Below are 26,204 nucleotides of genomic sequence, written 5' to 3'. Positions count from 1 at the left end.
TTCACTCTCGCTCAGGCAGAAGATTTAGGCCATGTGCACACGATGCAGATATCCAGCGGATCCGCAGCGGATTTTACCGCGCAGAAACTTTGCATATCCGCATTGTGATGTACAGTAGCATGTTAGTCAATAGAAAAAAAAACGCTGTGCAGACGCTGCGGATTTTTCAGCTCGGTTTTCTTGTGGTTCAAAATATGCAGCATGTCACTTCTTTGTGCGGTTTTCCACCTGCTCCATTCTCCAAATCCGGAGGGGGAAATCCGCAGGGGAAAACCGCACAAAAAGCGCAAGAAAACCGCAAGAAAAAAGGAAGAAATCCGCAGGAAAAATGCAGGTCATTTGACCTGCGGATTTCTTCAATTCTGCGTGGAAAAATCCGCAGGGCTAAAAAGTACGTCTGCACTTAGCCTTAAAATATATATTTTTTCCCTTTTACTAGCACACCACCCTGCTGCTCAATGCACTTCCAAAAGGAGTTGAGCCCCAACCAGCTGCCCCTTATAAACCCTTAATTATGAACTCCCATCCTTAATTAACCCCTTGTGAATATAGTTACACCTCAAGATTTAAATGCAATATAGTTAACCCTTAAAAACACAGATAGTAAAATAAGAGATTAACCCTGTAGAAAGAAAAAATAGGTTAAACAAGTCCCCAAGCCCCCCAAAAAATTGAACAGGTAGAAAGCACTCAGCAATCGATAATTGAGCAACTCACACAGGTATTTGTTATACCATTTCACTGAATCACAAGTCACACACCACAGTTCGCACTTACGCTCAGGTCACACTCAGCTCGTTCACACTCGCTCAGGCAGAAGATTTAAAAGATTTTTTTTTTTTTCCCTTTTACCAGCACACCACCCTGCTGCTCAATGCACTTCCAAAAGGCTTCAACCCTCTAAGAAATGGGGACATGAATCGCCAGAAGTGGGTCACTACTAACAACTTTGTGAGATAGTTTAGTGACAGCTTTGTGTGATTTCCTGCATCCAAGCTGAGAGATTCCACTGTAAGGATGTAGATGGTGAGTGTGCAGCGTGCTATCAGAGGAGAGATCTGAGCTACTGTCTTACGGTATACTAGATGTAGTTAGAAATGTTGCAGTGGACGATGGATTCCTTAGTATTATGGAGCATCATGGGTTGGTGGCTAGTTTCAGCCACAAAGGGAAAAGTTTAGAAAGCCTTTTTAGTGCGGGATGGCTAATGCTGGTTGCTGTGTCGGTAATAAGAGACACCGATTAACCTTTCATAAGCAGCTGTATTATCCTACTACTGCAGTTTAGAAACATCTGTCACCCTGCCTTAGCTTGGCTGCAGACTACACAGGTAAATCTTACTACACGTCTGATAAATAGCAATATTCTAGATTTAGTGAAGTTCAGGCTGGAAGGGAAAATAGACTTTCACCTGATTTGTGTTTCACTTGCTTCCTGCCCACGCTAACGCATTGGTGAACAACCAACATTTGACATTAGGGAATATATGAAGCAACATTTTTTCTATCTGTCAGAAGCTATAGGCTAAAAAGCGCTACCTAGGACAGACATGGCACAAGTCACTCCATATGACAGTTCCCAGAGGAGCCCCAGTCTTCACATTTCATCCCCCGCAGACAGATGTGGACTTACAACTGAATCCACTGGATTACTTCCATGAAAGGGATGCTAGCTGGGGGAGCGATCCAAGATCCAAGGGAAGAAAGATGGGTTGTCAAGTTGGGTCAATAATGAGAAGACAGTTCAGGTGCAAAATCAAGAGGCAAGAGGGTGGCCAAAATACAAGCCACAGTCAGACAATAGAATATATAAAATAGCACACAGAAGCGGAGTATCAGAAAGACCTAACTAATTGAAAACCAGAGGCTGGTTTGATGGTGTTTATAAAAAAAATGGAACCCCACCCATGGTTCCTAGCAAAGAGCTAATTGCCTACCAGCTCACTGCAGCAAAACACAGATGGGCAGGAAAGAGACAGCTAGTCTCGGCAATCTAAACGCTAAACTGCCACACACTGCTGGCATGTAGCAGACACCATTGGATTAGTGCAGACCCACCCAGTGACCGGGACAGGGGTTGCAGCAGCATGTTTAGACACATATGTGACAAAACAAGGTGAAATGAGCAAACTTGATCTGTTCACCCTGAATTCTGTCTCATCTTAGCAAAATGCTTCACTTGCAATTATAAAATCACATATACCCCTTTATAGGAAAGTTACCGATCTTCAGCTTTAACACTGTTGATGTTTGTAGGGTTCTTATGAGCTACAGATTGTAACAGTGGTATAACCTGAAAACCAAAAGCTTGTTACACTGAAAGCAGCCTGGATGAATGGACCATTTTTTCAACAAGGTAATTTCTTTAGTTAATTAATTAAACTAAAGAAAAGTTAACAAAACTATACAATTGGTATATAATGTCATCAGTAATTTAGACGCATTGTTATCACTGTATCTATTGGGATTCACAATCTGAATTCCTTATCACTATGCCCCACAAAAAAATACAAACTCCTTGCAGATGTTGTCCTTAGCAGGATCTGAACCCAGGACCCAAGTGCTACAAAGCAACAGTGCTAACCAGTGCCCAGTATTTGGTCTGTTTTAGGACATGTCTCAAATAGTGAAGCAATATTCTATGACAAAGCAGAGTGTAACAGGATTGAAAACTAGTGAAATGAAGAAAATGCAAAACAGGTAGCTGTCCACTCTTGTTTAATCAGTTATCTCACAGATATTTTCTTGATTTAGAATAATCTGATTTCCGCTCTTTAGGGCCCCGTCACACATAGCGACTCACCAGCGATCCCGACAACGATATCAACGTGTCAGGATCGCTGGTGAGTCGCTACATGATCGCTGGTGAGCTGTCAAACAGACAGCTTCACCAGCGATCAGCGCCAGTTTTTTGACTGTTGGTCTCCCGCTGGCCAGCGCGCATCGCTGCGTGTGGCAGCGGGAGAGCAACGATCAGTGACGCTGCACGCTGGTTTCCAATGCAAACAGCGGGTATCTAAGAGCCGCGCGGCTCTTTAGATACCTGCTGTTTACATTGGAAACCAGCTTGCTCGCTGGTCCTGATCGCTGGTGGGGCTGTCACCAGTGATCAGCTGTGTCCCAGCGATCCCATCCACGTCGGACCGTTGGTGGGATCGCTGGGACATTGATGCGTGTAACGGGGCCCATAGACTGTATATGACTGTCTAACAGAAAACCGGCCAGGCTGCCCAGAGTAAACAATCAGAGATCAAGTATTACTTCATACACTGCTCTGAAAAAAGTTTCACTGTGATTGTTCGCCTGATTTTCTTTTTGCAATGCAGTTCATTTTTGTAAAATAACTTTTGTGCAGTGCAGTACAGTGCACCTCCACTTTATAGGACTACAGCACCATAGTATGTGTCGGGCATGAGACTACACTTATCGGAATGGTATGTTTTACTGCAGAACTTTTTACTGCAGTGCAGCTCCAGCATTATACATTTATGGCAATACACTACTGCTCATACTATCAAAAGATATTCCAGCCTCTATCATAACATAAAACTGTCAATTTCATGACAAATTGAGTTAACATTACTAAAATATACTATAACGCAGCAAGGAAAAACTCAGTTGAATACTCTAATTCTGCCAAAAGTGAGGCTAATGCACATAGTAGACTATTATTCTGCTGAAATGAAACCTTGTGCATGGCGCGCTAAGATATAGTACCCAACTGCAGTTATTCCCTTTATCAAAACGTTTTAATGGCTCCACAATACCTTATCCAACTCCACAATCTTTAAAGCAGGTTCATGTATCACACCGTTCCTGACATGTTCCTCAGCTCTGAACAAAGCCACATAATTTTCATGCGCTTCCATTTCTTCAGCTTGAAAGAGTAACGACCAGGTAAGAATTAGTGCAAAGTCAATGGAATTAACGTCTTACTCAGGCGCTTTAGTGCGGTCAATACAAATGCAGCAGAGACGCACTAACCTGTCAAATCACCGCACTTATCCAGTTCATTCTCTGATACCGTGGGAGAATATCTCACTTCTAAATGGTTACCTGGGACTTGACTAACTGGAGTTCTGGAGAAGGAAGGAAAAAAGGAATATATTTAATTTACCCACCTGGGAGCTATGGGAAGCAATTTGGGGTGATGTACACAAATTTCTCATAAAGGAAGAACATGACTATCTCAACAAGGGCCAGTATATAACACAAGTTCAGTCATTGACATTTACCAGAGACTGTTTATTAGGATTACATAGGAAATAACTCGACACCAGATTTCATGCTCAGTGCTGCACCTATTATTTGCCTGGTTGGGTTTTATAACAGTGCAATTCATATGTGAACAGATGTCAGATGCAGACAAATGAACACACAGAAAACCTAAGCGAAAAGAATGTGACGAGTTACGACATCTGCATCAAGGTGAAGAAAACCAATGACAAGCATTTTTATTGGTGTTTAAAGCTCGAATAGGAAATCGCAGCTCTTGAGCTGCCGAACAAGGCGTCGTTCGGACGAGCACTTTTTCAGTCCAACTGATCGCACTTTGACACCGCATGGCCCAATGTACAGTCATATGTTAAAGTTTGGGCACCCCTATTAATGGTAACCTTTTTTCTTTATAACAATTTTGGTTTTTGCAACAGCTATTTCAGTTTCATATATCTAATAACTGATGGACTCAGTTATATTTCTGGATTCAAATGAGGTTTATTGTACTAACAGAAAATGTGCAATCTGCATTTAAACAAAATTTGACCGGTGCAAAAGTATGGGCACCCTTATCATTTTCTTGATTTGAACACTCCTAACTACTTTTTACTGACTTCCTGAAGCACTAAATTGGTTTTGTAACCTCATTGAGCTTTGAACTCCATAGCCAGGTGTATCAAATCATGAGAAAAGGTATTTAAGATGGCCACTTGCAAGTAGTTCTCCTATTTGATTCTCCTATGAAGAGTGGCATCATGGGCTCCTCAAAACAACTCTCAAATGATCTGAAAACAAAGATTATTCAACATAGTTTTTCAGGGGAAGGATACAAAAAGTTGTCTCAGAGATTTAACCTGTCAGTTTCCACTGTGAGGAACATAGTAAGGAAATGGAAGAACACAGGTACAGTTCTTGTTAAGCCCAGAAGTGGCAGTCCAAGAAAAATATCAGAAAGGCAGAGAAGAAGAATGGTGAGAACAGTCAAGGACAATCCACAGACCACCTCCAAAGACCTGCAGCATCATCTTGCTGCAGATGGTGTCACTGTGCATCGGTCAACAATACAGCGCACTTTTCACAAGGAGAAGCTGTATGGGAGAGTGATGCGAAAGAAGCCGTTTCTGCAAGCACGCCACAAACAGAGTCGCCTGAGGTATGCAAAAGCACATTTGGACAAGCCAGTTACATTTTGAAAGAAGATCCTGTGGACTGATGAAACAAAGATTGAGTTGTTTGGTCATACAAAAAGGCGTTATGCATGGAGGCTAAAAAACACAGCATTCCAAGAAAAACACTTGCTACCCATAGTAAAATTTGGTGGAGGTTCCATCATGCTTTGGGGCTGTGTGGCCAATGCCGGCACCAGGAATCTTGTTAAAGTTGAGGGTCGCATGGATTCAACTCAGTATCAGCAGATTCTTGAAAATAATGTGCAAGAATCAGTGAGGAAGTTGAAGTTACGCAGGGGATGGATATTTCAGCAAGACAATGATCCAAAACACCGCTCCAAATCTACTCAGGCATTCATGCAGAGGAACAATTACAATGTTCTGGAATGACCATCCCAGTCCCCAGACCTGAATATCATTGAACATCTGTGGGATGATTTGAAGCGGGCTGTCCATGCTCGGCGACCATCAAACTTAACTGAACTGGAATTGTTTTGTAAACAGGAATGGTCACAAATACCTTCATCCAGGATCCAGGAACTCATTAATAGCTACAGGAAGCGACTAGAGGCTGTTATTTTTGCAAAAGGAGGATCTATGAAATATTAATGTCACTTTTATGTTGAGGTGCCCATACTTTTGCACCGGTCAAATTTTGTTTAAATGCAGATTGCACATTTTCTGTTAGTACAATAAACCTCATTTGAATCCAGAAATATAACTGAGTCCATCAGTTATTAGATATATGAAACTGAAATAGCTGTTGCTAAAACCAAAATTGTTATAAAGAAAAAAGATTAACATTAATAGGTGTGCCCAAACTTTAACATATGACTGTAAGTGATGGGCTTGCTCATAAGAGAATTTTTTCAAATGGATCGCAGCAAACTAGAAGTGTTGTGGCCTCTTTTTTGGGGGGCTTAATCCCCGCTCTAAAACTCTGTGGGAACATACACTAAATAAAATGGATGACATATAGACACCAACCACATGGCTTCTGTTTTTAATAGATCTATTGCAGAAGCTACATAGGAAACTATTTTCAGTCTTCTGCTATTTATTTTTCCTCAATCTAATGTTAAAACGGGAATAAGGCCAAAAACGGGTATAAGGAAGACATGTAAATGCAAGAAACTGATACTGAATACAGGACACCGTACAGATGTTTTTTTCTGTAAAAAAGGACATATTTTCAAATGATGATCAGTCTTAGCTAGAAATAATATCTTTCATCTCGCTATAAGAATGAACTTCAGGTGCAAAAATGTATGTTTTAGATGGTCATAGTTCGTGACTTTTCAATATGGGATGGACCCTTACTCTTCCTTAAAACATCCAAATCTAAATCTAGGCCCCAATTCGTCATTGCCTCTGTGCCTGTTTTTTGGCTAGTTTTGTGTTTTGAGTCAATTCATTATTCTATTTGCCCCTTTTTATAAGTCTATTTCATATGTGATTTTATTTTTTTTATGGTTTATGGGTTGAATTTAGGGATTTCAGACGTTTTCGTCTAATTCATCAATTGAAACTTTTCAGCCAACAACAATTTTTGGTGCAATTTCACTCTATTTCCCTCTGGTGTATATTTGAGTATGCTAGTCATTTTGAGAAATGTGTGACTTTTGGTGCCAAAAAGTTGCAAAAACATTTTATTTCTGCAACAAAAAAGATTTTTGACTTTGCACAAAATTCATGAATCACGAGACATTTTGAAGAATTTGGCATCAAAACGGCAACCAATACCACAAGTCATTAAAGAAAAGTGACTTATAAACAAGCAAATGATGAATCAGGTTAAAATGGTCACATTTCAATTTAAAACATAGGGCTAAAATATTCATAGTAGACGTCAGGTCAAGTGCAATTCCCAAAAACTGTGCGATACCCCAGATGTCTGAATACAGCACAATGTCAGATAGCAATACAGGGGCTGCCCGCTCTAGCTGGCCATTCTAGCAGATGCAGTGCACAATGACCCTACTGAAATTCCTCATTCTTGTGTATGCCCATGCATGGCATTATCAATGCAGAATCCTTCAGCTGGCCATCAAAACCCAGCATGTTGACCACCATAAAAAAGTAGCATCTTCTATCAGCTAGAATCATTCAATTTTAGATCTGCAATATGCAACTTCCATCTGATTTCCAAAGCACAAAATCTAAGTTGTCACAGTTTGCACAAAAATATCATCACATATAGTATTTTCTTACATCAAAATGACCAAGGGTAACGACCTCTGCAACTGGGCTGGTGAGAGGCCCACCAACACCAGCAAATACTTTAGCTGAAGAGTATTGCAGTGCACAGACCCATCAGGTATGTGCGCCGCAATACATGCTGCCGGCCAATCAGAGGCCAGCAGCTGACGTCAGTGTGCACATGACCAGGGCCACATGGCAGTGACATCTTACGATCCCATGGCTTGTATGCTGAAGTCAGCTGCTGGCTGCAGGATAAGATGCCGCACGGCGGGGGAGTGCAGGGAGGATGAGTATAATAGTATACTTTTTAAAATCAGTGCGTCATATGGATGTCTTGAGTTGTCATTACGATTTAAAAAGAGAAAACACAGTAGTTTGACAATAAACGGCTTCACCCAACCAGTAACCATGAGTGGAGAAAAAGGTTTGGTGTTATCATTCATATTCTCTGAAAAAAGACCAAGAAAGCTAAAATTCTGCCAGGGTATGTAAACTTTTGAGCACAACTGTATATACTGTATATGTACTACAGAGCTCAACTTAATGCATAGTAAATGATATATCAAAAACAAAGAGAAAAAGAGGTATGCACACAATAGGGATCACCTTATCAAATATTTATTAAATGTAGAAAATAATCGACAAGAGACATATAAAACATTTAAAAAGCCTAAAGCTAAAAAGAACCTGACCACATATTAAGGTCCTCCCCAATGACCATCTAAATATAATCTGAATAAATCAGACTAGAATACAATTGTTGTGCATAATGACTCACAAGAAACATAAAAACATGACAAAAGAGTAATGCAAAACAACTTCAAGATGGGGTGCTGCCAGCTCAATCAGAGAGATCCAGCGCAACCTATTTGTCAAACAAAAAGCTTGATGGCAATACAGTAAGTGTAACAAGTCCACAATGAGAGAAAGGCTATTACACACTAGAATCACATGTAAGTAAAGATTTCAAACTGCCCATTACAAGTCTCTATCAAAATGGCAGACCCATTACCCAAGTTTATTCAAGCCAGAATGAATGGTGTAGTGCTGAGCAGAACTAGACCATTCCAGATAAAGTACTACTGAATATCCTGCTGGGAAAATGAAGCCATTTTCCCTCTCCTTCCTTCCATCCCTTTCCTCTCCTATATAGTTTTTTCTTAGTCAATGTGGTTTTATGTCATTTAAATTTTATGTAATTTATGTTTGGTTCATAACTCTGTTTGAAAATTTCAATAAAAAAACTTTATGAAAAAAAAGATGAGCAAGTCGGTTTGCAGGACCCTGGTCCAGCAACTTCATCAGTATTCTGTAGCCACTGATTGAGCCTTGCAAACCGCCTGCTACCTGTCAGGATCCCCATTGCTTCTATAAGCCTAGAAATGACATCAATCTTGTGATGTGATGGAAACATGACGTCAAGCCCGGACAACTACCGTAATTAAAATTGGAGCTAGAGAGACCTGTAAGTAGGAGACAGCAGGACTCCCATCCAGCAGTAACAGAATACTGACATGGTTGTTGGACCAGGGTCCTGGCAATAGATTTACTCATCTCAACTAATAACCACTTAGGATTTAAAGCTGATTTTTTTATATTAGTTTTCACTAGGTTTTTTTTTAGTTCGTGAAAGAATGTGATGTGCCAGGACCTGCATCTGATGAGCCAGGAGCTTAGCCTACAATGTATAGGACTAGATAGAGGGTAAAAATGGAAAAAGCGTAATTTAGGGGGGATTAAGATCTCACAAACACAACATTATATATTAAAGTGGCTTTCCCACAAGAGAGTTTTATGGCATACTGCTTGGATATGCATGAATTATGGTGAGAGACTGGAATGAAAGAATCAAGCCATTTTAGTTATTCAGTAATGCAGTGCTTCTCTGGATAGGACGGGAGTCAGGAGTGGAGTTGTGTAGGAAAACGGGTGAAGCGACTTCTCTTTATCCTAATTGATCAGACAGGGCATAAACATGGCTACAAGAAAATTAAGTTTGCCTATTTCTTGTATGATTGGCTATAAAGCCCAAAACACTACTGAAATTGGCAACATAAAAGATACGGTTGCTCGGATGCCCTCTACATAGAATTAATATACAGTACAGATCATTTAACAGTGCGTGGAAACCCAACCATCATCTGTAGCCACACTATGTCACGTTCAGAATACGAAAATATGTGATCTACATAAAAGCAGGTTCAAATTTAAAAAGGGATTCCAATAAATGATCAGTCTGATTATTTCTATACATATCGGAGATATACTGTACCTTCTGTGCTTTTTTAGCATCAACTTCTCCATGTAGCTTAAACTATTTTCTTTAAACTCAATATGCAATGGTTTTGCTTTGGCAGTGAGTACAGTCTGCACTTCTGAGCTTCCAGTGTCATCTAGAAAACAGATTTTATCCATTACAACAGATACATATGTATGGAAAAAAATAATTCTGCTTCATGGTGGATTGAAGGATTTCATTATAAGCCCTATGACAGCTCAAGTTCAGTTCAACAGAACATCGAGGAGCAGGGTTTTGCCTTCATGCAGGACATGATAGAAGTCCACCACATTACATATGCCTGAAAGAAGCTGTATTTTGTGAGAGTAATATTACATTGGTGTAAGTACATTTTTACTATGTGTTTATTAGACATAAGCAGAGATTCAGCAACACTGGCGTTTTGGATGGTAGTGTCCAATTTTTTTTCACAGTCCCATAGATTTGGACAGACAGAACTCGTACATAAAAAACTGATGTTTGAATGAACCCTTAGAAACGTATTACCCATCTGCATAACAGGGCCTTTAAAACGTTTTTAAGAAATCTTGGGGTTCAAAACCTAACCATAGAAATAACTTTGTTTGCTGTCATGAAGAGATCTAGTAAGGTAAAAAAGAACTTTCTGAAATTTTGACAAGTCTTAAAGGGGTTCACTGTAGGTTAGAGTAAAACGTATTGATCAAGTAGGTGGCCGTCCCACACGATCAGCAGAACAGGGGACTTTTATCCCTATTGGAGCACTTTTATTCCCAGTTAGAATTGTGCATATATATATATATACATATAATTGTCTAATTCTGTTTGTCTGTCTGTAAAGGAAATCCCACGTCGCTGATTGGTCGCAGACGGCCGTCCGCGACCAATCAGCAACAGGTGCAGTCCTTCCGTGAACTGGCACGGAATTCGAAAGATCGCACGCCACCGCTACCGTCGGGAGATCTGCGGCGCTAGCTGCTGATCTCCCGACGGTTGCCGCGGGTCATCTCCTGCCGCACGGAGGTCAGTGGCGATGCAGCTGGGAGATGACCGGCGCAGCGCTCAATGTGCAGATGGTACCCAGGGTACAGAGGAGAGGAGACTCTCCTCCAGGCCCTGGGTACCATAAACCTGTAAAAAATAGAATTAAAATAAAAAATAGTGATATACTCACCTTCCAATGGCCCCCGGACTCTTTCCCTTCTCTCACCACGCACCCGGCATCTTCCAGTCCCAGTAATGCTTTGCGCGAAAGACCACTGATGACGTCGCGCTCTGGCAAGAGTGATGTCATCTCCGGTCCTTCGCGCTAAGCATTACTGGGACCGGAAGATGCCGGGAGCGTGGAGAGGAGATCGGGGGCCGTCGGGTGGTGAGAATAAAAAAAATTTAAAAAAAAGGTTATTCTTACCTTCCGACGGCCCCTGATCTCCTCTCCATGCTCCCGGCATCTTCCGGTCCCAGTAATGCTTAGGCTACTTTCACACATCAGGTTTTCGGCGTCAGGCGCGATCCGGCGTCGTGCCGGAATGCCGGATCCGGCAAATGTTTTGTAAAACCTGATGTGCCGGATCCGGTTTTCTGCCGGATCCGTCTTGTTCTTGACAGACAAAACCGGATCCGTCTCATCCGGTTCATCCGTTTTTCTATCCGTTTTTTCGACGGATTACGCCAGATCCGGTTTTTAAAATTGACCCTTGTGGCCCCTCAAGGCAGAGTACACTGGCAGGATGACAGAGTGTGAAAGATTTGTGCCCTAACCAAACTTGTGTACCTTCTGGACCAACAGTATATACCTTTGCCAACCAAAGTTGGCTATCTTGTCATGGTCTACTATTTTTAGCTTTAGGCCACAGGTGTGTACCTGGTTGTGTTTTATGCAAAGTATTTCACCTTTTAACAAAAGTTGTGTACATTGTTAGGAAATCACCTACAATAAACACAACTTTTTAGGTGAAATACTTTGCTTCAAACACAACCAGGAACACAACTGTGGCAAAAAGCTAAAATTTACCCACAGTTATACCTGGTTTTGAATACCTTTTTACCTTTGAAATACCCTGTATTTAACCTTTTTTTTAAACATAGTTCGCCGCAGAAAGAAAAGACAGACAACCATTGTGAAACGATAATTTAACTTTTATTTAAAATTTTTTTTTTTTTTGTAAAATGTTTTTAAAGTGCAAAAAACTTTTTTAATAAAGGTTTTAAACCCAATGGGCATTTTTATTAAAAAACACACATTACAAATCTGTGTATTGTGGGGTGGAAATACTGCTGGAGGGGCTGCGGGACACTTCGACACTGGGTGTGTGGAGAGAGGACTGGGATCGTGGTGGGGAAGGAACAGTTAGAGGTGAAGGTGTGGAAAAAACTACAGAATGGGTGGACATGTGGGAAGCAGAAGAGGTGGTGGGTGGTGGAGTGGAGGGTTGGGCAGGGACTGTAGGAGCAGATGATGTTGATGGAAAGTTGTATGGGGAAGGAGTTTGGTACGGGGAAGGAGTTTGGAACGGGGAAGGAGTTTGGTACGGGGCAGGTTGCTGGAAGTGGGGAGATGACTGGTACTGGGGAGGTTGCTGGTACTGGGGAGGTTGCTGGTACTGGGCAGGTTGCTGGTATGTAGTAGGAGGGGGAGGATGAAAAGTGGCTGGAGGGGGTGCAGATGTAATAGGAGGGGGAGGATGGAAAGTGGCTGGAGGGGGTGCAGGTGGAGGAACTACAGTGGTGGGAGGTGGAGGTTGGGAGGTAACCTGCTGTAGAGCACCGTGGCACGAATGCATTACATGCATCTGCTGGGCAGGAGAGAGCGTTTCCATGCGCTCCACAACAGACCTGAAAAAGGTGTGGTTTGGCGAAGATCTTGCTTCTGAATGCATGGTTTGCAGAAGTGTCTTCACCTCCAGAATGCTGGAGTTGATCTGCTGAAAGCCTGCGGAGATTTGCTCTGACAAGACTTTGAGACAGTTCTGGAAAGATGCATTCAGATGCAATAACTCTTGCGCATAACTCTTTTCCTGACCCCTCTGCCGCTGCCGCCCAGTACCCGCAGGTGTACTAGAGGCGGCAGGGGCAGAAGGGTGGGGTAAAGGGAAAGCGATCTCCTCACCAGCAGCTTCATGTAATGTAGGCGGCCACGATGCTCCTGTGCTGGTGGATGGGACAGATGGGTCGAATGTGTGGGAAGGCAGGGAAGGTGCAGATGTACCGGGGCGGTCGAAGTGTCCCTCGGTGCCGGTCTCCTCAGGGATCGCCTCAGAAGGGTCCAATCGTGCAGGCTCCCGAGTGCTGCTCACCGTGCTGTGGAATAAAGAGAAAAAAAAACAATTAAAATACTGACATGGTATGGCCCTGGCTGAAAAAAAAAAGTTACATCTTTTTCACATGTGGTGTGTAATATTTACCTTCTGGTGAGCATTGTTTCCCGGAGGAACGACAGGGCTTGTGCGTACTTGTACTTGCTCCGGCGTCCTCCAGATCCACTCGGGGCCCGCATCTCTTTATTGAACTCCTTCTTGAAACGATCCCTCACAGACCGCCACCGATTCACAATTCTGTTCCCTGAAACGAGAAAGGAGTGGTTAGTATACAACATCAGTGTTTCACAAACTCCAGTCCTCATGGTCCCCAGGGGTCATGTTTTCAGGATTTCAATAGTAAATAGAAATCCTGAACACATGATCCGTGGGGACCACGAGGACTGGAGTTCGGGAAACACTGGTTTACATCAAGCAACTGTTACTGTATATACTTACGCTCTTTAATCTGGTCCCGAGCTTCGAGGTCCTCCCAGCGGCCCACAAGGAGAGAACAGATTTCCTCCCAGAGTCGTCGGGTAATGATCAGGTCAGCGTGGTGGCGGTCAGCCATATTCCAGAGCGGCTCCCTTTCTCTGACGAGATCGATGAGGCGGTCCACATCAATCCCTCCATCCTCACCGTCAGAGTCGGGAGCACGCTGTGAAGGCTGTTAAAGAAAAAGACAAAAATAACATAATTAGCCTCCACAAAAGAAATGAAATAAAAAGTGCCAAAAAACAAAGCAAAAATATTTATACTTACACGCTGGTGACCGCCGCGTTGCTGTCGCCGACGACCCTGGGAGGCACTGCGAGGACCTCTTGGCCGAGCACCAGATTGGGAAGACTAGAGAAGAAAACAAAAAATGTTATGAGTTTGGATGTAGGCATTTGTTTGCTGTGTGTGGTCTGCAGAACATTGTTTTCTATGTGTTGTGTGTAGTGTGATGTTGTGTTTCTGCGTTTGATGCAAAAAACTTACGAATTGTGAGCCCACTCCAAGCGTCTGTCCACCCCTTCCTTCTTCTTCTGGGAGCTCCTCTTCATCTTGTGATTCCTGTTTTGAAATAAAAGGCAATGAATAGACATATATTACAGAGATGATGGATTTTGGAAATAAAAACTTACCGTCAAACGCTGACGATGCGAGGGAGGGCTCCCAGAAGAAGATGTGCTGTCCTGTTGATGGCCAGACTCCATGGCTGTGGGTATTGCTGCTGCCAGTGATGCCATTTCTGCTGCTGCTGCTGCTGCATCTCTTTGGCGGCTGTTGAATAAAGAGAAACAAAGGGCCAATGAATATCTTGATATTCCATGGCCCTAGTTTGGAGGAATGGGGGATTTGATAATTACCGTCTCTCATCTGCTTCTGGACTCCCCTCCCGTTCAGCATGCTGCTCCATTTGGGGTGTTGCTGATGGTGCTGCTGCTGCATCTCTTTGGCGGCTGTTGAATAAAGAGAAACAAAGGGCCAATGAATATCTTGATATTCCATGGCCCTAGTTTGGAGGAATGGGGGATTTGATAATTACCGTCTCTCATCTGCTTCTGGACTCCCCTCCCGTTCAGCATGCTGCTCCATTTGGGGTGTTGCTGATGGTGCTGCTGCTGCAGATGTCTGCTGCCTTCTCCTGCGCCTGGTTGCTGTCTTGGGTGGCATGTTGGGTGTGGCTGAGGGTCCCATTGTCTTGCTTTTATATATCTCCTGTGGGCAGAGCTACTGAGCATGCTCAGACCAAAAAAACCGGATCCGGCCACCGGATCCGGCTTTCGCCGGATCCGGCGCATTGCGGCGCTCATAGGCTTTCATTGTGTGAAAAAGCCGGACGCGCCGGATCCGGCGTGTCCGGCTTTTTCGCCGGAGACAAAAAACGTTACAGTAGACGTTTTTTCCAGACGCCGGATCGCGACACATTGCGACACATTGCCGGATCCGGCGAAAACCGGATGAAACGCATGGCCATCCAGCGCGATCCGGCGCAAATGCAAGTCAATGGGGGGGAAACCGGATCCGGCATTGCATTTCGCCGGATCCGGTTTCTGTCAAAAGCGCCGGATCGCGCCTGACGGCGAAAACCTGATGTGTGAAAGAGGCCTTAGCGCGAAGGACCGGAGATGACGTCACTCTTGCGAGAGCGCGACGTCATCAGCGGTCATTTGCGCAAAGCATTACTGGGACCGGAAGATGCCAGGCGCGTGGTGAGAGGAGGGAAAGAGTCCGGGGGCCGTCGGAAAGGGGAGTATAACCTTTTTTTTTCTTTTTTTTATTATTTTTTACATTCTGTCTTGTACTATAGATGCTGCATAGGCACACTGCTACCATGTGCGCTTTCTTTGTTGAATCACCTAACAGCTTTGCTATCACTTGGTTCTGCTTCAGTCATTACTAAGTGTGCTTGCTGTCAGACACTCGGCTGCTGCTCCAAAGTGCTGTCTGCACGCTCGGCTCCACTACTTCACAGGGCCTGTTTGCCAATCCGACTTTGCTGTTTCAAGATGCCTGATTACATATACAGTCCTGTCACACCCAGAAGCTCTCTGCATACTTCACTCTTTAATTATTTTACTATGCATGCCCACATATCCTGCTCTGCTTATCCTTGCAATCCCATGTGCCGTACAGTATATTAGTCCGAGTGGCTCACGTGCCGTCAGGTATATCAAGCTCTACTGATTCTTGTTGCTCCATGTGCTGTCTGGTCTATTCAATTCCACTGCATCAGCACCTCTGATCCATGCTGCTCACCATAAACTATGGTTTAGTGAATCCAACTCACCAGGTGAGCCGAAACAGCGAAATTTAAACGTGAGAACTCAAATAATACAATTCCATCTTTCTATGAAAAATGTTTCAACTTTAGAGTAGACATTTTGGTACCAGATGGATTATGCTTCCAGGCACCAAGACATTACTAGGGCTAAATCTAATTTCTTGAATGTTACTAACAACTACATTGCACAGGTTTTCTGTAGCACATGACAAATATAGTAAGTACAGTATATTCAGAATTCGCTTTGTTAGTCTAAAGCTTTCACATCCCAGTGCAGTTAAAACATAAAGCGAAAACAGAGTCTGTTTGCTGGCAAGCGAGTCTTCAGATGCAAAATATGTAATTAGTGAGAAAATAAATGCAAAATGCTAATGTACAAACCTTTGATGATGAAGAATCATCTGAATTGCAAAGAAATGTTAGATGTTGTATGGTATATGGATTAAATAGAATAAAAATGTGCTCGCTTTTCCTCAGTGGGCTAAAGAATAAGAAGTCAAGTTTCACAAGAGTGATCTGAAGAAAGTGCCATGCGTCTTTTAAATGGGTCTGTTCTCTACAAGGATAAGTAACACAAAGGAACTCTATAGAGATTCTTGCAACAGGTGCTTAGGATTGGGGCAGCCACAAATGATTCTATTTTGAGACAACTCAAGTACTTTATTCAGAGTAGAATATGTACACAAAATATAACAGGCACATGGAAGAAACACAGAAGCAAAATGAATGTTGAAAAAATTGAGCGGAGGTTCATGGGACCAATTAAAGAAACCAGTGTAGGGAAGGTAAAGAAAACCCATATCTAGACCATGTGAATCCAATTTCTGTATATAATTTAGTTATATTCTCCAAAGTACAAGAGAATAATCTCTTTCTGCAAGGTTGTCTGCCAATCAGCTCCTTCTGCATGGTGCAATGATGACCATGATGCCTACTGAAGCCACAGACAACTGATTATCAGACATAGTTGCACTGTGTCATATCATTGCTGTAGTTGCTGCTTAATTTGATCTGAGTCATAAACCTCCCATGTGCCCACAATAGAAAAGCATTCAAGCCATAATAGATAGCATAAAAATACAATAAAACTGCTAGGAATACCTGCAGTGGACGCAATCGTCCTCAAGTTTCCAAACTGCTCCACCGATCTGCCTGCTCTGGGGGCAGAGCTAGTGCGCATTTGGATGGTGCGATTGCACACGGTGGTGCCTCATGTGTGGAAGTGGTAAGCGATGTGGGAACAAGGGATTTTGTACTTCCCACTGTTTTGGTGGCCTGGGAGACATGGGATGCTGTGCCTCCTGGTTGCCAGGCAACATAGGATGCTACCTTGCCTGGTGTTAGCCAATGGTGGGAATGTGTTCACTCTGATGTGCAAGTGAGAAGGGTGTGGCTCCCTAGACATGACTGGGAGGAATGCATCACCTGATTGCTGTCTTTGGATTTGGGCTGGCTATTTCAAGCCTACTTCTAATTCATTTCTGTGCTGTTTATTCAGTTCCCTTGCATAGTGGTATGGTGAGTGCTTCCTGGTTGAGCTCTGGTTGAGTCTCAGTAGGTGCTAATAGTAGTTATTGGTTCTTTTTTTACTAGCTATTGTCCTTAGGTTTCCCTTTGGTTTTCGTTTTGTTTTTTTTACTAGATTTGAATTTACTCTTGTACCTGACTCTACATCATCCGCGTCACTAGACTCCAGCTTCCCTGCGACATTCGTCTGGGAAAGGCTCGGCGAAGCCATCCTCCTCTTTGGGAGTGGGTGAAGAATATTCTGACCCTTAAGGACTTGCCTATATGTGGTGGCTTGTGCAAAGTGCATCTGTGACTGCGTTTTTGCTGGTCTGACGCAAGCCGCTACAGAGCAGCTATTCCTGCGCATAACAAAACCCAAGTAATGAAATCAAAACAGACTTTTAGTTCAGCCCTTGTTTAAAGAAATATTTTTTTTCAGTGGATTCAGCAAATTATATTGCAACTAACAGAAAGGAAAGATAATCTTGATAGGTTTATTAAAGGTTTTTTTGTTTCGGGTTTAATTTTTTTAAAGCACAGACTTGCTCTATTGAAAAATAACAAAACCAGCCTTTATGCGCAGTTACTCTAGCACTGCATCCCTGCTGCCGCAGTCGTTGTTAACACAGTTGCTGGGGTAAAGTCACGGTTACAGCCTGTAACCACTGCAGTCACTGTACTCAGGGTAGATGTCAAAGTAGAAAATACATGAAAGCTGAGCCCAGTGATTGGTAGCAGCGGTTACAAACTGTTGTTGTGAAATCACTGCTGCAGCCATGTTAACTAAGACCAGGAGCAGCAGTAGAGAAGCAGTGCTACAGCAGCAGATGTTAATGGATTTTTTTATTTTTAAATTGAGCCATCAAATACCATAAAAAAATCAAACCCCTCTAAGATATCTCTGAGTGACACTAGTGAGCGCAAGGAATTACAGCAGTTGTGGTACTATAAAACATATAATGCTTATCACTGTTCAATTTCAATTAGGTCCCCAAATTCTGTGAATGGAGTAGATATGTTATTGGCCTTCAACATTTTTGAGGCTGGCAACACACATTAGTTATCTGTATGTCAAACACAGTTTTATTCGAGAGCTGTCTCTTACAACTCCCCCATACCAATAAATATTTGGTTCAGAGTAAGCAGCTACTAGCTTTTTTCATGCAGGAACAACTGCCCAATCCTTCTCATGACATTTATCCTTGAAACAAAGTCAGGAGACCCCAATACACATTAGATAGACAAATGTCGGTCAATGTTTTTGACCACATTGACCAATGAGTATTGTGAGATTTAGAACTGAAAGGTGACAGAACATCCAGATGGTTTGCTATGCTCGGTTTTCCTTGTAGCGTGTGGTGACCTTCCATACCTTAGCACCCTACAGTAAAACTGATACTACATGGACACTTTATCAAAATTGAAAATAATCCTGCTTTAATTTTCTGCATCTGTAAGATATTTGAGTTTATTAATACATTCATTGCGTGGGAGTTTGATAGCTGGCCCGGTTTGCTTAGGTCTCGGTTCTCTCTCTTCATTTTACATCATCTTTAAAAACATCTGAATATCCCAATAAAGCACAAAAAAAGTACAGAAACAGCAATAAACGCTGCGCTACCTGCTTCATTGACATGTCGTGATTTATTCTTGGCCTCATTTCTCCATTCCAATAAAGCTTCATTAAAATATTTTGCCGATTCCTCTTCATTAAAAGTTCCATGCAGTAGAGATCCAGGTAAATATTCTTTTCTTGGCTTGGAGATAAAAAACTGTTGGAGAGTTTGTAAAGATTTTATTTTGTATCTTGCAGTAGTATATGGTCTTCTAAAAGAAGAGCAAGCAGCACCAAAGAACACAGTCTGATCTAATCAATTTCAATACCAATAATAAAATAATGTATTAATAAAAGAAAAAAGTGTAAAAAATGTACAATACGATGCAAAAGGTTTTGTCAGGTGTGTAAAAAAAATGCTATAAAGAATGCTTTAGAAAATATAGTCGTTAATAGTTGATTTTTATCAATTAACAAAATGCAAAGTAAAGGTACAAAAGAGAAATGTAAATCATATCAATATTTTGTGTCACCGCCTTTTGCCTTCAAAACAGCATCAAATCTTCTAGGTACACTTGCACAGTTTTTGAAGGTACTTGACAGGGAGGTTGTTCCAAACATCTTGGAGAACTAACCACAGATCGTTCTTGAATGTAGATTTATACAAATCCTTCTGTCTCTTCATGTAATCCCAGATATAATCAATGATGTTGAGATCAAGGCTATGTAGAGACATAACATCACTTACTGTATATGATTCTTTCTTGATGTTGAAGATAGTTGTTAATGATACTGGCAAAACCACTTCTGTTATGACTTCTCCAAACAGTAGATGGGTGCAGCTGGATCCCACTGGATGCGGCCAGGTGTGAGCTGATGACAATACTGGGGACATCTTCCAATTACAAAGGGAAGTAAGCATACTGTGTCTCATTTGCTGCCAACCAATGCGTCTACGGTCCTCAATGTTAGCCATTTTTTGGTGTCCTCAAAGCTGTCCTCAATGGTGAAACACACAGTCAGATACTAATCCACCATGCAATGCCATGAGGAAGGAATCTGATTGGCTCCATATTTATACTGCAATCCCAAACATACAGCCAATGTTATTAAGAACTAACTTCAGCATAAAGAAGAACAAGGAGTATTAGAAGTGATGACATGGTCCCCATAGAGCCTGATCTCAACATCATCGAGTCTGTATGGTGTTACATGAAGAGATAGAAGGATATATGTGTATACTTACATCCACAGCATTAGCATCCACAGAAGATCTGTGGTTAATTTTTAGAGATGTTAGGAATTATTATTATTATTATTACGCATTTATATATCGCCATTTATTCCATGGCGCTTTACATGTGAAAAGGGGAAATATAGACAAGTATAATAAACATGTGTAAGACAAGGGACACACAAGTACATAAGGAGAGGGGACCCTGCCCGCGTAGGCTCACAGTCTACAGGGATGGGTGAGGATACAGTAGGAGAGGGTAGAGCAGGTCGTACGGTGGTTCAGTAGACCGAGGATCATTGCAGGCTGTAGGCTTGTCGGAACAGGTGGGTCTTCAGGTTCTTCTTGAAGGTTTCCGTTGATGGTGAGAGTCTGATGTGTTGCGGCGGAGAGTTCCAGAGTATGGGGGAAGCACGGGAGAAGTCTTGTATGCGGTTGTGGGAAGAAGAGATAAGGAGGGAGTAGAGAAGGAGATCTTGAGATGATCGAAGGTTGCGTGCTGGTAGGTACCTAGAGACCATGTCACAGATGTATGGAGGAGACAGGTTGTGGATGGCTTTGTATGTCATGGTTAGGGTTTTGAATTGGAGTCTCTGGGCAATAGGAAGCCAGTGAAGGGCCTGGCATATGGGGGAGGCTGGGGAATAGCAGGGAGACAGGTGGATTAGTCAGGCAGCAGAGTGTAGGATGGACTGGGGCGGAGCCAGAGTGCTAGAGGGGAGGCCAGAGAGTAGGAGGTTGCAGCAGTCGAACCGGGAGATGATAAGAGCATGCACTAGTGTTTTTGTGGTTTCGTGGTTGAGGAATGAGTGGATCCGGGAAATATTTTTGAGTTTGAGGTGGCAGGAGGAGGCGAGGGCTTGGATATGTGGTTTGAAAGAGAGCGCAGAGTCGAGGATCACCCCAAGGCACCGAGCGTATGGGACTGGGGAAAAAAGCAGCCGTTGACATTGATGGATAGGTCTGGTGGAGGGGTAGAGTGAGATGGGGAAAGATGATGAATTCTGTTTTGTCCATGTACAGTTTGAGAAAGCGAGCAGAGAAGAAGGCTGAGATAGCAGACAGACATTGTGGGATTTCAGTCAGTAAGGAGGCGAGGTTGGTTCCAGATAGGTAGATCTGCGTGTCATCGGCATAGAGGTGATACTGCAAACTGTAGGATTCTATGAGCTGTCCCAAGCCAAAGGTATAGATGGAGAAAAGTAGGGGTCTTAGGACAGAGCCTTGAGGAACACCAACAGACAGGGGGCGAGGTGAGGAGGTGGTGTGTGAGAGGGAGACACTAAATGTTCGGTCTGTTAGGTATGATGAGATCCAGGATAGGGCCAAGTCTGTGATGCCAAGAGATGAGAGAGTCTGTAGCAGGAGGGAATGACCGCCCTGTCAAGTTTCTTTAAAAAATGTCTGCAAGTTAACCTAGAAGAACTGATGCTTTAATGCTGCTTTGAAGGCAAACAGTGGTCACACTAAATATTGATTTGGTTTTGTTAACTGACACAAACCAACTATTAATACTTCTATTTTTGGAAGCATTTGTACTTTACAACATTTTTTCCACGCCTGCCTAAAACTTTTCCACAGAACTATACACAATATTAGAAAGGCGTGGGTACATAAGCTTTTTAAATTTGACTTAGTGTTTACCAAGCCTACAAGTCAGCATACAGAAAAAAGAAATAATTTCACTTTTCTTGTTCTGCCCTGCTCCTAGATGAGGCGCAGTGCTGCCCAAAAATAGGTGATGACAAACCTGTGCAAGGAGTTGTGCCTGGGTCACTGCCTGAAGAACGCTGGGGTCAGCAACTACTTTGCTGCTCAGTAACCAATGAGCACTTTTCATCACTGGCAAGGAGAGAGCTCATTGGCTATTAGAGGCTCCTATCAGTGGCAGAGACTCAGTGACAGGAACTTGCATTAACCAATGAGCGCTCTTTCTCATAGTAACACAGAGCGCTCATTGGCTACTGAGAGGTTCCTACCACACAGTCCTATCCCTGCTCTGTGTGACAGGAGTTTCTGCAGTAAAGGAACATCTAATTGTCTGGTTCCCACCCAATGCGGCTGTAGAGGCAGAAAGATGTTCCTTCTCAGGTAAGGCACAGTGAAAGTTGTTTCCTTTGTCCCCCCTACATCTAGGGGGCGGAGCTTTACAAATGGTGGGGCTGGGGCTTAATAGGCACCAAGGGGGAGCTTGGTGAACATATACCGTATGTGCCTGACCTGCAAGAGAAAGCAGGTAAGCATTACACCGAGACTAAAGACACATCTATGCTGGTGACCACAGCTGCTAAATGACTACTAAATGACTAAATGCAGGCCAATCAGCTTTAATTTAACAGCCTGTTTAAAAAGACTGACAACCCTTTCATGTGCACTATACAGATTGTGTGTGCATAGAACATAGCATGATGGCAGGCACATCACCTGGTTACACAGGACGATGTGCGGCCAACATCAGTGACTTTTATGTAAGCTTATTCTGAACCTGACAGCTGAAACATGCTGCATGATCCAGGGACAGTAAGTAACAGGCACTGGCTGCATGGATACAGCCAGGTATGTATGTCTTTAAAACGATGCGGTCTTTCGGAAAAGACTATACTTCAAAAGCCACGCTGGAGACTAGACAGACAGGCAGATCCCTGGTAGCTTCTCCCTGCCCACCAGTTAGGATTCACAGGTCTCTGCACATGTGCGTATAGTTTGCAGGCACTCTATGTCACTCAAAATAATGGCAGTGAGTGATGTGCATGCGCTCACAATACCTATATTCCCATGTGGGTGACTAGTCACAAGATGGCATGTAACAGGCTTTTGCATATTTGTGGTCAAGGGCGGACTAGTGTCATCCGGCTTCTCTCTATTCTCTTCTATTGAAAGTAGCCAAAACAGAAAAGTTGGTGTTGTGAGTTCATTTTTCCCTTCACCATTGAGGCCTGATGAACTCCCTCCTCTAGTGAAGGAAGGTAGTGAGACTGATTACCAAACACCTGGGCAGCTAGATGATGACTGGGTGGCTGGAATTGAGGACTGGATATAAGGCTGCCGACGCCCTTCTTCCTGGCTGGTGATTTTCCTGCTGGATTCTTGGAGACCAGTCTGATTCCTACATCTCAAAGCTAAGTTTTTCTGCTCTGCTTTGTACTCTTCAGTTTCGTTTTTGTTTTGCCTTGTTTTTTGGGAGTTCTGCCATCCCCGGCCTGGGGTGAGCTGAATTCCATTTTTGTCTCTGATCTGTTGATCTTTTACTCTGTCTTCAGAATATACCTGAGTGCTGATATAGTCTTTTGAAGCCTAGCAACTTCAGGGCCTGTTTTTCCTATCAGTCGGTTGGCTCATTTTGATAGGGTTTTTGCAGATGGCAGACAGCAGCTTTCCTATCCTGTCCTATGTAGTTAGCTTGGGCCCCATCATTTGCTCAACCTATCTTTCTATCTGTGTTAGTGTTTTCATCTTGCTTCACCGTCATTATATGTTGGGAGCTGCCTATTGCTTTGGGGTCTGCTCTGGGGCAGTTTAGTTTTTCCCCTTTCTGTCTTTAGGCTATGTAGTTCTCTGGCTGTGATCGAGGGGTCTAGGGCACCGTAGGAACCCCCCACGGCTACTGCTAGTTGTTGTGGATAGGTTCAGGGGTCTGCAATCTGATAGCTGCCAACCTCTCTGGTTTTTCTGGACTTAGCTGGTATTTTGTTATTTCCTCCTTCGGTGACTCATCATAACAAGTTGGCATGTGACAGCAAGCATGCAAACCCCATACATGCCATTATGTAACCACCTGCACGCATGGGAACATAAAGAAATTGTGATAGCATGCACACTACACACTGTCACTATTTACCAAATCTTACTTCTAGACCGGTGTGTGTGCTGCAAGTGTCTGATACAGTATGTTAGAGGAGTGTGTGCTGCATGCGTCTGATATGTGAGCAGTGTGTGCACGCTACACGTGTCTGATATGAGAGTATTGTGTGAGCTGCATGTGTCTGATATGGGAGCAGTGTGTGAGCTGCAGGTGTCTGATATGTGTGCAGGCTGTGTGCTGCATGTGTCTGATATGTCAGCAGTGTGTGTTTTACAGTGCGTTGCGAAAGTATTCGGCTCCCTGGAACTTTTCAACCTTTTCCCACATATGATGCTTCAAACATAAAGATACCAAATGTAAATTTTTGGTGAAGAATCAACAACAAGTGGAACACAATTGTGAAGTTGAATGAAAATTTATTGGTTATTTAAACATTTTTGGGAAATTCAAAAACTGAAAAGAGGGGCGTGCAATATTATTCGGCCCCTTTAACTTAATACTTTGTTGCACCACCTTTTGCTGCGATTACAGCTGCAAGTCGCTTGGGGTGTGTCTCTATCAGTTTTGTACATCGAGAGACTGAAATTCTTGCCCATTCTTCCTTGGCAAACAGATCGAGCTCAGTGAGGTTTGATGGAGATCGTTTGTGAACAGCAGTTTTCAGCTCTTTCCACAGATTCTTGATTGGATTCAGGTCTGGACTTTGGCTTGGCCATTCTAACACCTGGATACGTATATTTGTGAACCATTCCATTGTAGATTTTGCTTTATGTTTGGGATCATTGTATTGTTGGAAGACAAATCTCTGTCCCAGTCTCAGGTCTTTTGCAGACTCAAACACGTTTTCTTCAAGAATGGTCCTGTATTATTTGGCTACATCCATCTTCCCATCAATTTTAACCATCTTCCCTGTCCCTGCTGAAGAAAAGCAGCCCCAAACCATGATCCTGCCACCACGTTTGTCAGTGGGGATGGTGTTCAGGGTGATGAGCTGTGTTGCCTTTACACCAAACATATCGTTTGGCATTGTTGACAAAAAGTTCGATTTTGGTTTCATCTGACCAGAGCACCTTCTTCCACATGTTTGTTGTGTCTCCCAGGTGGCTTGTTGCAAACTTTGAACAACACTTTTTATGGATATCTTTGAGAAATAGATTTCTTCTTGCCACTCTTCCATAAAGGCCAGATTTGTGCAGTGTACGACTGATTGTTGTCCTATGGACAGACTGTCCCACCTCAGCTGTGGATCTCTGCAGTTCATCCAGAGTGATCATGGGCCTATTGGCTGCATCTCTGATCAGTCTTCTCCTTGTTTGAGATGAAAGTTTAGAGGGACGGCCAGGTCTTGGTGGATTTGCAATGGTATGATACTCCTTCCATTTCAATATGATCGCTTGCACAGTGCTCCTTGGGATGTTTAAAGTTTTGGAAATCATTTTGTGTCCAAATCCAGCTTTAAACTTCTCCACAAGAGTATCACGAACCTGACTGTTGTGTTCCTTGGTCTTTATGATGCTCTCTGTGCTTCAAACAGAACCCTGAGACTATCACAGTGCAGGTGCATTTATACGGAGACTTGATTACACATAGGTGGATTATATGTATCATCATTAGTCATTTAGGACATCACTGGATCATTCAGAGATCTACAATGAACTTCTGGAGTGAGTTTGCTGCACTGGAAGTAAAGGGGCCGAATAATATTGCACGCCCCACTTTTCAGTTTTTGAATTTCCACAAAAATTTAAAATAACCAATAAATTTCGTTCAACTTCACAATTGTGTTCCACTTGTTGATTTTGTTCTTAGACTTGGTGTGAGTATGTTAGCGGAGTGTGTGCTGTATGTGTCCGATATGGAAGCAATGTGTGATGCATGTGTCTGATATGTTTGCTGCATGTGTCTAATATGTGTTCTGCATGCATCTGATATGTGAGCAGTGTGTGCGCTGCATGTGTCTGATATGTGAGCAGTGTGTGTGCTGCATGTGTCTGATACAGTATGTGAGTGGTGTGTGTATTGCATGTGTCTGATATGAGTGCAGTGTGTGCTGCATGTGTCTGATATGTGAGTGGTGTGTATTCCACATGCGTGTGATGAGTATATAAGTGTTGTGTGAGCTGCATGTGTCTGATATGCAAGCAGTGTGTGAGCTGCATATGTCTGATATGCAGGCTTAGTGTTAGGGGC

At 42.9% G+C, this 26,204-nt stretch overlaps 1 protein-coding gene across 6 annotated transcripts in view; it reads right to left on the bottom strand.

Moving 5' to 3' along the window:
• The window catches only part of ZBBX (zinc finger B-box domain containing), a 346,983-nt gene that overhangs the window by 171,026 nt on the left and 149,753 nt on the right, over window positions 1–26,204 (bottom strand). For all 6 annotated transcript variants that reach the window (XM_073578937.1, XM_073578938.1, XM_073578941.1 and 3 more), the window contains 4 exons: window positions 19,045–19,195; window positions 9,861–9,981; window positions 3,984–4,078; window positions 3,767–3,876 (listed from right to left, as the gene is read on the bottom strand). In XM_073578937.1, coding sequence (XP_073435038.1) covers window positions 3,767–3,876; window positions 3,984–4,078; window positions 9,861–9,981; window positions 19,045–19,195 — 477 coding nt within the window. The remainder of the gene's footprint in view (window positions 1–3,766; window positions 3,877–3,983; window positions 4,079–9,860; window positions 9,982–19,044; window positions 19,196–26,204) is intronic.

This window comes from Dendrobates tinctorius, unplaced genomic scaffold (assembly GCF_039654945.1).
Source record: "Dendrobates tinctorius isolate UK_male_01 unplaced genomic scaffold, ASM3965494v1 ptg000060l, whole genome shotgun sequence".
Classification (NCBI taxonomy): Eukaryota; Metazoa; Chordata; class Amphibia; order Anura; family Dendrobatidae; genus Dendrobates; species Dendrobates tinctorius.
This window is presented reverse-complemented; position numbering and strand designations above follow the sequence as displayed.